Below are 15,232 nucleotides of genomic sequence, written 5' to 3'. Positions count from 1 at the left end.
GCAAGTTTTCTTTTTCATTATAATAACAAAAAACAACAAACGGATTGCTGGTGGTATAAAGGAGACCCTAATGGTTAACCAACCTTTGAACAATAGGCAAGTGACAGGTTCAATAGAAGGTAAGCAAATCCTCTGATGCCCCCCTTCAGCTACTTGGTGATGTGGGACATTATGGTGTGAATTTTCAAATCCTGTGCCCGGTTTAGTGTATCTTACTCTTGCCACTGGTGGCTCTCGACTTTTCCTTGAGGCCAGTGGTTATAAGGTGTCTTTTCTGTTTACTGTGGTGAAATTCACCTAACATATTCCAGTTTGTTGGCATTCGGTCCATTCAGTGTTGTGCAACCACTACCTGTATCTGGCTCCAGAACCTTTTCATCACCCTCAAAACACCTGTACCTTTTTTTTTAACACCTGTACCTTTATGCAGTCATTCCCCAAACCTCTCCGCAGCTCCTTGAGGGGCCTCCCTTGTGCCTACCACAAACACTTGGCTTTCTCGAGCCTGAGTGTGCACACCACACAGGCTGTGATTGTGCTGTTACATGCACACTATCTTTGTGACCTCACCACTCCTGTGCCTGGCTAAAACAGATGTTCTGATCTGCCTGTAAATACGTAGTCTCCAACCTTAAGGCCTGTTCTGCTAGGTTTTGTTTTGGGTCAGGCGAGGTCCCTGTTGATTCTGTCTTTGGGGTCTGGTGCTTCTGAGAATAGTGACAGCCGTCCCCACTTGGCATTCCATATCATTGGTCTGGCTGTTGCAGCTGTTGACCTGGGATGTTCTGTGGTGTGCACACAACCTACAGCACACTCACAACTCCCCTGCCCATAGCTCCGAGGTGGTGGATGCTGGCAGAGCCTCCTCGTCTCTGGAGCCAGTGCCCTTGAACCTGTTAAGGGTATGTGAGGCATGGATTGCCTTCAGTTTTCCTTCCTGTCTGGGTAGTCCCTTGGTGTCCCTGACCCTAAGGGACAGTTCTCTAGCTTCTGCTGGTGGGTTCTGCATAGGAGCACATTTCCTACACCTGTGTCCTCTTGTGCAGGCACAGAGCCTGTGAACAGCTCCAAACCTTGGCAACCACAGCAGTGCGGTGTGGGATACCATAAAGGATGCCAGACAGGGACTTAACAGTCCCAAGCCTTAGCTGAGGTGGCTGTGAGCTTGCTGTGAGCTTGCTGTGTGACTTCATGTGCGTTTTTAAAAAAATGTTTTATTTATTCATGAGAGATACAGGCAGAGGGAGAAGCAGGCTCCAGGCAGGAAGCCCCATGTGGGACTCAATCCGGGGACTGAGCCAAAGGCAGATGCTCAACTGCTGAGCCACCTAGGCATTCCTCATGTGCGTTTTTGTGTGACTTTGTGCTACAATTGGAGCCCCTTTTAGTCCTGAGGAATCATTCCTTGTGGTGAGAGCCAGAGGATCAGGAAATAAGACAGAGCAGCAGGAGCTGGTACCAAGAAGCCAAAGTCCGGAGGTAGGCTAGCTGTCACATTTTGTCAGGGGTCAATTCCCTGTGGCCTGTTGGATGCCCCCGGGCCGTGCCGATGTGGTTTGTTGAAGCAGGCAGGGAGAGGCTACCTTGCTGTTGGTCTCCCTTCCCACCAATACAGTTCCAGGGTTTCTGGAGGGATGTGTGCAAGGGTTCCCCAAGTCTCATAATAAGTGTAGTTACATTTACACGTGCCATATGCCAGGGACTTTATTAGGCATTGTTTTAAACCCTGTGAGGGTGGGTATTTGTTTTTACCTAGGAGAACACAGATTTGTGGAGATTGGCAGTTGTTCAACATCATACAATTAGGAAGAAGCAGAGCTGATGTTCAAATTCAAGTCTGATTGTAAAGCCAACACCCCATCCTGCTTTGTGAGTGGTGTCTCGCAGCTTCCATACTAGGTTAACAGACCATCTTGGTGCTGGAAGTACAGATGAATCGATGGTGTTTTTACTGGGTGTCAGTAGTCCTGCTAAGCACTCATGTAATCTGCATGTGATTCTGGGAGGTAGGAATTCTCATTTTATAGGCAAAGAAACAAGCTCAGGTCAGGTAAACTTCCCCGTGGTCTCAGTGGCATAGGGAGTGGCAGAGCAGCTGGGATTTGAACCCTGGCAGTCACTCCAGAATGCACACTGTTAACTACCAGTATGTTTTGGATAGTCCCATCCCCAATTACAAGGGAGAATGGGGTTATCTGATGAAAAGTTGCTAACTAGGAATCTCCCCTACTTCCTCACTTCAAACTACTAAGCAGAGACCTGATGGGTTCCTCATTGTGATGCATCAGACACTGGCTCTACCCTGCAGAGGCCCACTGTTTCTATGGCAATGTCTGGTCCTAAGGGACAGGCTGGAGGTCAGTCACTCCTTAGTGGTGTGACCTCTGGCAGACCTCTCAACCTCTCTGAACTTGGGTTTTCTAACCTGGAAAACTGGGGCGATAGTGCAAGCCGTAGAGCCGGACCTGTTTTCCTGTGAGGTACGGAGGAGGCAGCGGCCTGGCCTGTGTGGCGCTGGCAGGGGCAGCAGCAGTGCAGCCTTTTCGAGGCACACCTTGCCCTGGTGTGCCCTGGAGTTCTGCCGGCCAAGTAGGATAAGGCAGGCCCAAGTGTCACACAGGATTAAGGACAGGCATGGCATGTAGGGCAGATGAGGGATGTTAGGGAGGGAAGGAGCTGGGAGCCAAGCACCAGCTCAGTGGGAATGAGTGGGGCACCCCCGCCAGAAGGAGCTGCTTGGGGACACCCAAAGGCCCAGCGTCTGCTGGGGTGGAGACCAAGTGGAGGTGTGTCGTGGTCTCACCCTGAGGAAGCATCCTGAATGTAGTCCCCTCTCGGTCCCAGGCTGGTCTCCTCTGGGCTCTGGCCCTTGCTGCCGCAATGTCTGAAACCTGGTGGCTCCCTTGGGAAGCAGAGCAGTGCCATCCCAATTCCCTACCCCACCCCTGCAACCTTGGGCCCCAGATGGATCAGACAGACCCTTTTTGTGGTTTTAACCGCTAATCTCTCTAGGAAACAGACAAGGGAGGTCACCTGTTCATAAAAATGCCCATGGTTTGGGCACACCTGGGTGGCTCAGTGATTGGGTGTCTGTCTTCGGCTCAGATCATGATCCCAGGGTCCTGGGATGGAGTCCCACATGGGGCTCCCTGCTCATTGGGGAGTCTTCTCCCTCTGCCTCTCGCCTCCCCTGCTTATGCTAATAAATAAAGACCTTAAAAAATGCCCATGGTTTTTTGCTGACGGGCTTTGATTCCCTGCTAACGTGCTCAGGTCAGTGTTAGCACTAACGGGGTCCTGCTCTTTGTTTTTATTACTGTGGTCCTGATGCTCATAGGACTGTCGCCCTCTCCTCCAGGCTCAGAAGCATGGAGGGAGCAGCGCCTGACAGCAGAGGTCCCACATACCCACACTCCACAGGGCACCAGGAAAGCGAGGCCAACAAAAAGGGGACTGTGATGCTCTGACACCCTTTAGCTGCTACTCCGTTCCCACCCCTGCTCTCTGGCCAAAGAAAACCAGTGCCCTTAAGTGATGCAAATGGCTGTGAAATGCTTATTTGGAGTCAGTGGGTTTTTGTTGTTTGTAACTAGATCCAAGTGCCATTGCAGATTTTATCTTGCTTAGAATTCCTCTGTGCCATCTGCACCATGGCACCAGACAGAGTCCACGCTCGAAGGAAGGAAAAACAGTCACTGCGGTTCTGGCATCAGTAGGGTCCCCCTATCGCAACCCCACGGGCAGAAGTAAAGAGACCAGGCCAGTTATTTATATGCTGCTTTATTTCTGTAAGGATACACTGAAACGTTAGAGGATAATAGCTAATGACAAAACATAGAAAGGAGGCATTGGCTTCGCTAACCACTCCTACGAGAATGTTAATATGCACTGTCATTACATGTTTACTTTTGATACTGTCTCATTATACTATGTCCTATAACAATGTCGATGGGAGTACAGCCAGTAGGTGAGCCTGCATCTCAGGTGAGCACTATTTGGAAGTCTGGTTCTGCCTGTGACGGTGGTGGCCGCTCCCCCAGAGATCGAGAGGCTCTGAGGGATGTTCCTAAGAATCACAAGAGAAGGGACTCGGCTGGCCTCCAGCACATGGACCAAGAGCAGGCAACTACTATATTACAAGGTATTCCACTCGCCACTGCTTGGAAATGTCCTATCTGTGTCAAGGACCATCCTGGCGCCTGCTCAGCTACCCCTCTAGAGTGTTACGGGCTACTTCTGTAGGATGAATTTCAAAACGGCAGGAACGTTTGAAGGGGGCGAAAATATTGACATGCAAGTCTCCAAACCCATAAACTATGTTACTATTCATTAAAATGAAAGATTCAAAAAAAAAAAAAAACCCACCACCACCACCAACAACAACAACAAAAAAAAGCAAAAGGGCAGCTGGGTTAGTTTTGTTAAGCTTCCAGAAATATTCGCTGTGGCGATGTTCCTGTGAAACAGGCTCGTTTTCTTGGGTCTGCCTACACTTTGCAAATCACCTGCATGTTCCATGCTTGAAAGTAGGAACGTTCAGAAAACACGCCACACGGGGAAAATTGAAGGTTAGTACGGGGGTGGGGGGAAGGTCAGTTTAGAATTACAGCTAAGTTCAAATGTTGACTTTCTGGAAATTCGTATTAGTCGTTTGAAAGCACAAAAGAACAGAAGGAGATTTTGATGAGGAAGTTCAACCATGCATTTCGGTAAGTTCGATTTCTGCTCACGGAACAGGTGAGCAGCCGAGTTGGAGCAGCCGCTGCAACTCTTGTGTGTCCTGAGGACACGGTGGGTCCCAGCTGAGCCACGAGACGCATCTCAGTGGGGGCTTTGTGTGTTACGCTTCTTGCTTACGTCACTAAGCAACTAAATTGGTTATTAGCACTTTTCTGCCCTATTGTAAAACATGCAGAAGAGTCAATCTATCTAAGTGTTTGTTTTCTCACTGCAGCTATGGAGAGAAGTGAACTTTGCTGCTAAATCCTAGTAATGATCACTGTGTGCCCTTATGTGAGTAATACTGTAAAATGGGAGCAAAGCCAGAAGAACTTCAGAGGTGAGAGGCCGCTCTGGCCCTAGGGGTGGTGCAGGGCAGAGGGCGAGGACACAGAGAACAAGACTCAATTCCATTTTACAGGACAGGAGCCCCTGTCACTTTACAGCTTTTTGGCACAGTCGGGGCAATACACTTGCTCCTCATGGAAAACAAAGCGCTTGTTGGCCAGATTCATGGAGCATTTTTTGCAGTGGAAGCAGTAGTCGTGCCAGGATTGTCCTTCATAGGCCACCACACTGGAGCCTTTACCAAACCCTGGGGAGACAACAAAAGCAAACAGAGGAGCAAGCTGAGTGGCGCCGCGGGAGAGGCAGGCCGCCGCCTCGCCCGTTCACGGAGCCGACCAGAGCACAGGGGCAGCATTTGCCCAGCCCCTGGCCGCCCTCCACCACGCGCTGGCCCCCGCGCCGCCGCCACCCTGCCACGGCTTCTCCAGGACCTGAGAAGATGCCAGAGCTTGGCCACGGACCCACATTCCCATGCCACTGCTATCGCCCTGTGACGCGCACCGACCTCCCAGCATAACCAGTGTCTTTGATTTAGGTCAGGGCCATGGCATCAAAGTGGCCACCAGGAGGCAAACTTGGGCTGTTCGCGGGGTATGCACTTACCGGGCCTCGAGGAGCTGCTAAGCTTCGATTTTTTCTATAAAGAACCACCACCCACGAGGGACAAGTCCTCTCTCCACCCGGATGCCTGCCCCGGAGGTTGGCGCTGGGAAACAGGGTGAGAGGCAAGCGTTTCCCGTGGCACACTGGGGGCTTCCTAGCTTTAGAGACTGGGTGGCTCACTCTTGACACAGTCCTTTTCCCTGAGGATGGCAAAAGTCTTCTCAAATGTACATTTCAAGGCTCCCCGGGGAAAGGGCCCAGGGCACGTGGATCGCGGCCGCGAGATGAGGAATGAAGTGATCAGCTCTGCTTCTGATCGCAAAAAATGCTGCCCGCAGCTACCTCTGAGCTAGCCTGCCACTAGGGGCCTTCTAATCCCAGCTTGCCGCTCGCCAGCCCTCCTCCCCTCCGCCTCCTCCCCCGCCCCCCCCCAGTCCTCTCCCTTCCCCCGCCGGACCCCTTGCTCCCCCGCCCTCCCCGCTGTTCCCCTCCGCGCACGCCACGCGCAGTGCCTGCCTGCCCGCCCGTGGCCGTGGCCGTGGGTCTCAGGCTCGTGAAACTCCGGCAGCATCGTTAGTTAGTCAGCAGTAGTCAGGAGGTGTTCTGTATTGCAAAGGCTAAGCTGGCCTGGGGGAGGATCCAGACTATTGGGAGGGGGCCTTCGGGACCGCAATGGCAGGGGGAGAGGACATTCTCTGGGGCCTTTGTGGATGACACCGACGACTTAGGAAAATGAGAGATGGTTACCATGCGCAAGACCTAGCCTGGCAGACTTAGCAAGGACTCTTTAGCCTACCAGTGATGGGGTTCTTGCATCCAGCACACTTCTTGGCCACAAAGTTCTTGTAGCAATCCACGCAGTAATACTGGTCCTCCACAGCGGTGAAACGCTGCCCAGCCAGCTTCTTAGAGCAGGTAACACACACAAAGCACTCGGCATGCCAGGGCTGATCCTGGTAAGTGATTCCTCCAGATGTGATGGCCTAGACCAGGGAGTGTAGCACCGGATTCAGATTCAACAACCATTTTGTTGAATGCCTACTACGTGCCAGGCACTGTGCTGGGCGCTTTGGTATACAGTATCTCATTTAATCGCCACAACGGCCATGGGAGGCAGGTGCAATGATTATCCCCGAGTTACAGACGAAGACACTGAGGCTCAGAGAAGGCGAGCCCCTGCGGGAGGGTGCACAGCAACCAGGTGAAGGAGGCAGGCCTCCAGGGCCAGGGCTGAGCGTGCCCCTGGACAGCCAGACTTGGCCCGGGCACTGCCTGCTCCTACCCCACTCTCCTCATCTGCAACCCAAGAATAAGAATTCCTACATCGCAGGGCTGTCGTGAGGATGGAATGGGATAGTGTGTGTGCAAGTGCTCTGCCAAACTGTCAAACGCTTCTAGAAACAACGGTCAATGCACGACTCCCTTGGCAACATACCTTGTTGCACTTCACGCAGTGCTTGGCAAATTTGGTCTCATGGCAAGTCACGCAGTAGAAGTCCTCCCCTTTAGGGAAGAAGCTTCCAGTCCCGATGACTTGCTTGCAGTTGCTGCAGGTGAAGCAATCTTTGTGCCACACGGTCTTCTTGTACTCCACGTTTTGATCTCCTGCGGAGGGGGGAAGCCATCCGATAGCCCCACTGGCAGTCCCCTGCAGGGGACTGCATCCACTCACCCCCGCCCAGGCCCCTCCAGAGGGGAGGGAATGCAGGCCCTGCAGTCATTGGCCTCACGCTTCCCATGTGGGGGCCCCTCTCCACCATCCTAGCTGGGGTTGTGCTGACCCAGATTGTGCCAGGGTAGGGGACCCCAGAGGTAGTATTTCAGGACCAGATGCCTGAAGCCCTGCCCCGCCCCCATGGCCCTGACCTGGAGACTCACTGGGAGTGGGTGGGTGAGGGGACTGCCTGGCCCAGAATTCCACCCTCAGGAGGACGCATGCTTTGATCACTCACTCTACCCAAATGAGAAAGCGCTACATACTTTTCACTTCTTTCTCTTGCCACAGACTGCTCTGTCCAGCGTTCTTTAGTTGCCGAGTGTGTGCGTGTGTGCGAGCATATATGTGTACGCAGATATACGTGTATATATATGCGTGCATATATACGCTAAAACCTGAGCACGGCTCGCAGCAGCATGACCCTACCACCGCGAGCCCCCAGCATCATCTCCGCCCTGGGGGGCCTCCTCCCTGGCTGCCCCGGGGGGGAGAGGGGGCACTACCTGCCACGATTGGCTTGAAGCACCCCTTGCACTTGGGTGAGTCCTCCCGGGTGGTGCACTTGTTGCACAGGATCTTGTTGTCCTTGGCCACAAAGGTCTCGTTGGCCAAGGGGTGAAGGCACTTGGCGCAGCGGAAGCACGTGTCATGCCAGTAGCGGTTCTTATAGTGCACCTCCTGGAGACCAAGCACAAGGGGATGGGTTGCTGTGAGTGGCGCTGGAGGCATGGGGTGGGAGGCAGTGGCCCTCCCATCCAGACTGAGGTTTCTGGGGGCGGACTACACCTGCGGTGAGCGTTTCTGTGAGTCACACAAGGAGACGCCAAGGCGAGGAAGGAACATGAGCAAGAAAGGCCCATCCTGTGCAAGTCCTGCATCGGATACCTGGGGAGCCTCACACTGGTGGGGAGGTGCTGGGCATTGGCCCAGGAAGCCAGGGCTTCTGTTCCCTTACTGCCACAGCCCTGTCCCCCCTGCCTTGCGTGGGTATCCCTCCCCTGTACGCCCATCCCCCTGCTCCCACTCCCCACCCCGGGGCCAGCGGCCCTACCTTGGAGTCTGCCCCAATGGGCTTCCGGCACTCTACGCAGGTATTGGCGCAGAACTTGTCAAAGCATTTCAGGCAGCAGTGGTGGCCGTCCTTCTGCACATACTTCTTCCCCTGGAGGGAGTCCCTGCAGTAGTGGCAGTCGAACTTTTCAGTCATGGTGCCCACCTTGTAGCTGGAGGGACCTGTGGGGGGCAAGCAGGCAGAGCCAATGAGCCCTGGGACGCTAGGAGTGTGCTGCCACTGAGGCCCTGGGGGTCAGTGGCATAGTGCCACCAGGGCCCAGAGGCCGGGTACCAGCTGCTGCCCAGCCTGGCTGGCCTCAGGCGCCACGACCGACCATAGGCACTTCACTAGGACCCTGGGAAGAAACAGCCCCCCCAACCCCTGCCTTCAGGGGGGTGCCAGGGTCTGGTGGGGGGTACAAGCGGGTCAGGGCTTGCGTTGATCTCACAGGGCTTCTGGCAAGGTAGGGTGGCTTCGAGCAGTGAGGTGAATGGGTGCAGGCAAGAGAAGGGGGGTTTCACGCAAAGGGGCACACAGGTTGGGCTCAGTGCCAGCGACAGCTCCTGATGGCAAACTGCTTGGCAGCCTGAGGAGGAGGAGGAGGAGGCATGCCCGGAGCCGCTGCTAGGCTCCCCATCCGCCTTCTAGACAGTGATTGGGCCCTCCCTGCCAGGCTCTGGCTCTTCCTCCCAAGCTCCACTCCCTCCTTCTGCAGAAGTCAGCGCCTCTGACCCGGCTCCCTGCTGCCCATGTGAGCCATCCTTATGGATCTGTGCAAAATGCCTGCATCTAATCCTTCAAATCTGGCAGAACACTTTTAAATCCCAAACAGATCCCAGAGAGTTCCATCCAACATAGTTCCCGGACTGAGGCCTGAGCCATCACCCCGGAGAGAACTTTTTTTTTTTTTTAAGATTTTATTTATTCATGAGAGACAGAGAGAGAGAGAGAGAGAGAGAGAGAGGCGCAGAGACATGGGCAGAGAGAGAAGCAGGCTCCATTCAGGGAGCCTGATGTGGGACTCATCCCGGGATCACGCCCTGGGCCAAAGGCAGACACTCAACCGCTGAGCCACCCAGGTGTCCTGCCAGAGAGGACTACTAACAATGGCATTCTCCGTTGGTACTGGCAAGGTCTACAACTATGCCCACTGGTCACAGCGATGTGCTGTTCCGTGACATGCCAAAATCAAGTTGCCCCGCTGTTCGAGCAAGCAAGGATCCACAGTCAATGACGTATTACTACTTAGGACATTTGCGGTTTGGGTTGGGGGTGGGAGGAAAAAGGCTTTAAAACGTGTTAAGCTGATCATTCCAAGAACCCCTTCCACTGCCTTCACAGGAAATAACTCCCCTTGTCCCCAAGGCCCCCCAAGCCCAGGCCCCAGACTGCATGTCTGCAATCGCTAGCACTAAGGCACTCTGTTCATCCTGCCACCAAAAAGGTACCAAACGTGAGTTTCTATTAGCTTCCAACTTTTTTAAACATACGCTCATTTTCCATGTTCCCCCTGAAAGAGAAACATACGTGGGTAAATAGATAGCTATTGTTTAATTTGCACAGGAAACACAAGAATGGAGAGAATTTTCTCCAACTGCTCACAAACACGGCTATTGTGCTAACAAACATCCCAGGGTAAACTAGAGACAGAACGAGAGTAGCTGTCCAGTACTCACCGCGGCTCTTCCACTAGCTGAGCAGCCCCAGACTCCCACTTTGGGTCCCATTCCCAGTTTTTTTTATACAAACACATGTCCAAGTTGTTTGGATCCTGTTGCCACAGGCAACCAAATAGCAGAGAGTGAGCTAAGGAAACCACACCCTGCGTCTCCGAGCCCGCCTCGGCCGAGGCTGGTGAACCCTCACTCAGAACTGGGAGCATTTCGGGAGCCAGCCTCCAGACAAAGTGCATCGCACCACAGATGGGCAGAATGTTCTGGGCCAGCTGCAGCCCTGCCTGCCTAGGCAGGCCCTCTGACAGACCCCCTCATCTCCAAGGAGTGGACAACTGAAGTGAGTGGGTGCCATTTTCAGTTGCCCAAGACAGTTGTGTCACAGTTTGGAGGTGCCTTGAGACCAGAGAATGGTTCTTAGTGGCACTTTCTCCCCAAAAAGAAAATCGGGATGTTCCCTTACGTAACTGGGTTAGAGAGGAGAAGGAGAGACAGACTGAAACTGAGGTCTAGCTCCTTGAACTGCACAGTTTGCATAAGGCAGCTTTTAAAGTGCCACCAGCATCGGCGCAGACAGACAAAGAGCGCCCGCCACAGTGACAGCCGCTGAAAATCACTCCCCTCATTCATTCTTGCTGTTCGTTCACACGTCACATAAAATTCTTGTCTTATTAGCTTTTCCATCCCCAAATTGTGCCCCCAACAAAAATTTACTTTCTTGTGCGGAGCAGAATAGAGAAACCAAATCAATCTCCAGCAACGGTAAATGCCAGGAAATTCAATTATTAGTGGCTCCTAAAGGCCATTTGGCAGGAAATCAGAATTTGTAAGATTAGACAGCCTGGCTTCCTGCGTGGCCAGGAATCATGGCTGCCTGAGGCCTTCAGAGCCTATCTTCCTGGACCAGGGTGGAACATCCCCCTCCTCCCTCACCAAAGTGTCTGTTTAGAACAGAACTTGGAGCCACAGTCCTTTTCCTATTGCTTTTTTTTTTTTATGTCTTTCGAAGGAAAAATGGCTTCCAAATATTTCTGTGCGCAAGTACCATATGGAGTTTCACCTCAGGCTCTTTCCAAGTCTTGGCTTTGTTGTAAAAACACAGGCATTGGGGGGTGCCTGGCTGGCTTGGTGGTTGAGCGGGTCTGCCTTTGGCTCAGGCTGTGATCTCGGGGTCCAGGGGTCGAGTCCCACATCGGGCTCCCTGCATGGAGCCCGCTTCCCCCTCTGCCTATGTCTCTGCCTCTCTATGCATCTCATGAAGAAATAAATAAGATAATAAAAAACCCAAAAAACATAGGTGTTGGTGTCACACAGACAGCCACCACCAGAAAGCACAGTGAGGTCTGTGTAGGTATTTGGAGCTCTGGGGAGCAGGCAGAGAGATCTCACCCGCCAAGCCTTTCTCACTTTAAAGCCACATACTTTCAAAGTGTCACTTTACCAATGCCAAGGTGGGCACTGGTTACTTTTAGAGTTCTAGAACCCGACACGCTCAGGGTGCCTATGCACCCAGCCGATGAAAGAATCCAGGGCTCACCAGCAGATCATGCAAGTCCCAGGGTGTGTTTGAAAGTAGAGTCCCATCAATGCAGCTGCTCCCCATGCTGTGGTCTCTTCTAGCATAGGGTCTTGAGCCAAGCCAAGGGAAACTAAGCAGGTCACCCCGAGTTAATGGTACCACTGTTGGAGCGTGCCACTTACTTAGGGTTTTCAAGTCCTAGCTTTTAGGCAATATAAGTTTTTATTTCTGTAGTATGAAGACCTCAGGGTCATCTTCCATTCCTCCACACTGTACACTGAAACCCTGAGAGTCTGCACCCAGATGGACAGATTTCAAAGGGCGTATCATGTCCTCCTAAGGCTGACTGCCACAGCTGACTCAAGCCTTTTTGCACGTGTGTGGAAACACTTAGTTGTCAAGATAAAATAGGCCCTTCTAGGAATGCTAGCTTTATTGCCTAATAAGTAAATGGGCTGGAAACACTTAAAGCATGTTAACAACGCTGAGGTCAAATTCGTGAACTTTAGTACGTGTGTGTGTGTGTGTGTGTGCAATAATTCCACTGAAGTCGAACTCTGGGCAACCTGAAATGAGCTTACCTCATGTTTTTTCTAAACTTAGGACTATTTCGTCCCAAACTATATGAAACCTTCACGGCCGTATGCTTGAGCAGGAAGCCAGAGTGGTAGCCACTCCTGCTGATGAGATAGTTCCCATGTCAGAATTCTGCACCAAGTATGAAGGCATGTGAGGGCAAGATCATTCTGTTACTCTTCACCTTCAGAGCAGTTATGCTACTCAGGACAGTGCTGAGAGGCATGGAGGCTCCTAAAAAGATAGCCTGTGCTCTGATTCGTGGGCTCCAGCACCATGAGCCACGGTGAAAATCTGACTTCACAGGAAGAGAAAAGTCTGGCACCTCTCTGTTTCCCCTTTGTTAGAAATAAGAGAATCAAGAAAAATGAAGATCACATTTTACCCCTTCTTTGGGGGCTCTCCTTAATCTTACTGAATTACATAAGGCATTTATCGTTTAGGGGATACTTTTTCTTTTTCTTACCCCTTACCCATTTCTAAGGACACAAAATGCAAAGCCTTCTAACCTTCCACAACTTCCAGATCTGGTTCCCCTGACTCGCTGCTGTTATCTGGGAAAGGGCGCCCCATCCATCATCGCACAAAGCACTGGATACAAAGGTACTTCCTTTCCTGTCGGTCTCTGCCCTCAGGTGGCAGCTCTTTGACTAATCTTAGCCTCCGAGTCTCGAGTCTCGTAGACAGAAATGAGGCTTCTCTAGCACAGAAGAAGTTTGCAAATACACCAGGAGTCCTGGGGACCTGAGCCGGGGCCTCTGTCTCCACTAGCACACAGTATGTGCCTGTTGATTGGCAGATGGAAGAGATAGGTCACTGCCACGAAGCTCCTAAAACCTCTTTCATTAAAAGCATTTTATGACAAATACTTGTTTTTAAAAACCAGGGCACAGCTCCTGCCACCCTAACATGCTGATGTCCGACCCTTGGTCCTTTACAGATAGAGCAGGCTCAAATGCAGATGGAAATGTGACTGGTTGATCATATTTTAGATATTTATTCCAAGATGGTAGTCTGATTCTCTTGCTGTGCCTGCTTCAAAAGACACATCATTCTTCACTTAATAAACAAGTTTCCTCTTTCAGAAAATTCCTGAATGACATCCAACATGCTAAAGGGGGGTGCTCTACATCAACTTTAGTATCTCAAAAAAAGTCTTGGCTTTTGATGCCAGTCTGTCGGAGAAACGTGATATTGCAACATTTCTTTTTGAACTGTAAATCTTTCATTAGAGAAGATTCAATTTGTATTCAATAACCCTGCTTGTGTTTTTTTTTTTTAAGGATCGACTTACCTTTTTAAAAGAATTTTATGTATTTATTCATGAGAGACACACACAGAGAGGCAGAGACACAGGCCGAGGGAGAAGCAGGCTCCATGCAGGGAGCCCCATGTGGGACTCGATCCCAGGTCTCCAGGATCACGCCCTGAGCCAAAGGCAGATGCTCAACCACTGAGCCACTCAGACGTCCTCTGCTTGTGTTTTTATATGGATTTTCTCCAGTATTTCTTGCTAATGTCCATTTCCACCCCCTCATGCCCGAGTGACTCAAAATAGGAAGATTTAAGGAATCAGTGAATCTTAGGGCAAAGAATCATTCTTCGATGTGCTTCCCCTGAGTGGCAGAACGTACAGTATAAACAATGAACATCAACCCAGATGGAAAAAGAAATCCAGGTTATTTCTGGTCTGTTAATTGCTAAGTCCAACATACCAGTTCGTTAGTCACTCCATGAATAAATATTGGCTTCCAAAGAAAGGGCAGATTGCTTTCCTGAGAACATTCAACAAATGGGGCGAAGCCTTAGCCGATGAATAGGACGCTTGTATGGCAGACTTGCTAAGGCACCTGGAGGTGTCGTCAGACATTTGAGAATAAATACCTAACTTGCTGCAATGAGACGGAGCTCATGAGTCATGGCTGAAAAGTAGTCTTTCACAGAATCTCATAGAAAATCAGAGTGTTTTTTTCCCTTAAAAACAGAACATGTATGAAGTGATTCAATGCGATTTGCAACTTTGCCTGTACACTCCATTTAAAAAAGCTCATAGATCTCTTTTGGGTCAGTGGTGTACAGGTTTAGATTATGTCTGGTGATGAGAGGGTTGGATAGAAGTAATTGAACAAAAACTGATGTGCCACTGAACTTCCACCAGGCCAGATTCCATCCCAGGACTATTCTGTCAGTATACAAAGCTCTTCTTAACATTGCACACAGTAGGTGAGCACCCTCCATCTTTTGCATGGGAAAACAAGTGCTTCCAACCTGGCAGCAACAGACCACATGTTCTTTAGTTTTTCTAGTTGTGGTCAAGTAGTTGGCGGTTGTTTGGTGGTCATTAGAAGTATAAAACACTCAAGGTTTACCCTTGACCAAGTCTCCTGACTGGTCAGTTATTTTAAGAACCCAACCCAGTTTGATGACTCGCTCACCCCACCATTCAATTTTCTGTCCCTGCACCCCAAAAATACTGCTGGGTGTGTGAGATCCACTGGGCAGTGGCTGGCAAAGGGAATTAATGGCTACATAACATGACAAATGGTCTTACTTCCCTCCCCATCCACACCCCCAGCCTCCCATCCACACCCCCACCTGGGCCCTCAACTTGCAAGACTAAGGTTAAAGGAACCCAATCTACATAATCATCTTGCAGACTGAAAGTGTTCAATAACAAAAGTATAAAATCTTGTCCTTGGAATGTCCTCTGGGTATAGGGATAGTCACTAAAAATGGATCCTGATCCAATGATCTGAACCTCTAATTTGTCCATACAAAACTCATTTCAGGGCAACATGCATTTTTTTTTTTGTGAGGCCTCCTCTCCCGTCTACTTTCACAGAGCTATAAACTTCTAATGCAATATAAAAAGCTAGCCCCTCATTTTAAGAATCATCGAAGAGCTGTCAATAACCTAATTTGGTCACAGTTCTTGTTTCCAGATTTATAGAAGCAAGAATCATGTCCGGATTTGGTGCAAAGTAAAGCCAGAGGTTGGGTATATTGTAAATAGGTGACTTTTT

At 50.8% G+C, this 15,232-nt stretch overlaps 1 protein-coding gene across 4 annotated transcripts in view; it reads right to left on the bottom strand.

Annotated features, from left to right (window-relative positions):
- Positions 1-3,764: 3,764 nt before the first annotated feature.
- The window catches only part of FHL1 (four and a half LIM domains 1), a 62,841-nt gene continuing 51,373 nt past the window's right edge, over positions 3,765-15,232 (bottom strand). For 2 of the 4 annotated variants that reach the window (XM_041740829.1, XM_041740827.1), the window contains 5 exons: positions 8,439-8,620; positions 7,891-8,065; positions 7,106-7,275; positions 6,467-6,653; positions 3,765-5,314 (listed from right to left, as the gene is read on the bottom strand). In XM_041740829.1, the coding sequence (XP_041596763.1) occupies positions 5,160-5,314; positions 6,467-6,653; positions 7,106-7,275; positions 7,891-8,065; positions 8,439-8,594 (843 nt within the window). In that variant the 5' untranslated portion in view covers positions 8,595-8,620 and the 3' untranslated portion in view covers positions 3,765-5,159. Of the gene's footprint in view, positions 5,315-5,670; positions 5,871-6,466; positions 6,654-7,105; positions 7,276-7,890; positions 8,066-8,438; positions 8,621-10,117; positions 10,272-15,232 lie in introns of those variants that run through there. The other 2 variants (XM_041740828.1, XM_041740830.1) reach the window with 2 other exon arrangements.

Source organism: Vulpes lagopus, chromosome X, assembly GCF_018345385.1.
Source record: "Vulpes lagopus strain Blue_001 chromosome X, ASM1834538v1, whole genome shotgun sequence".
Lineage (NCBI taxonomy): Eukaryota > Metazoa > Chordata > Mammalia > Carnivora > Canidae > Vulpes > Vulpes lagopus.
This window is presented reverse-complemented; position numbering and strand designations above follow the sequence as displayed.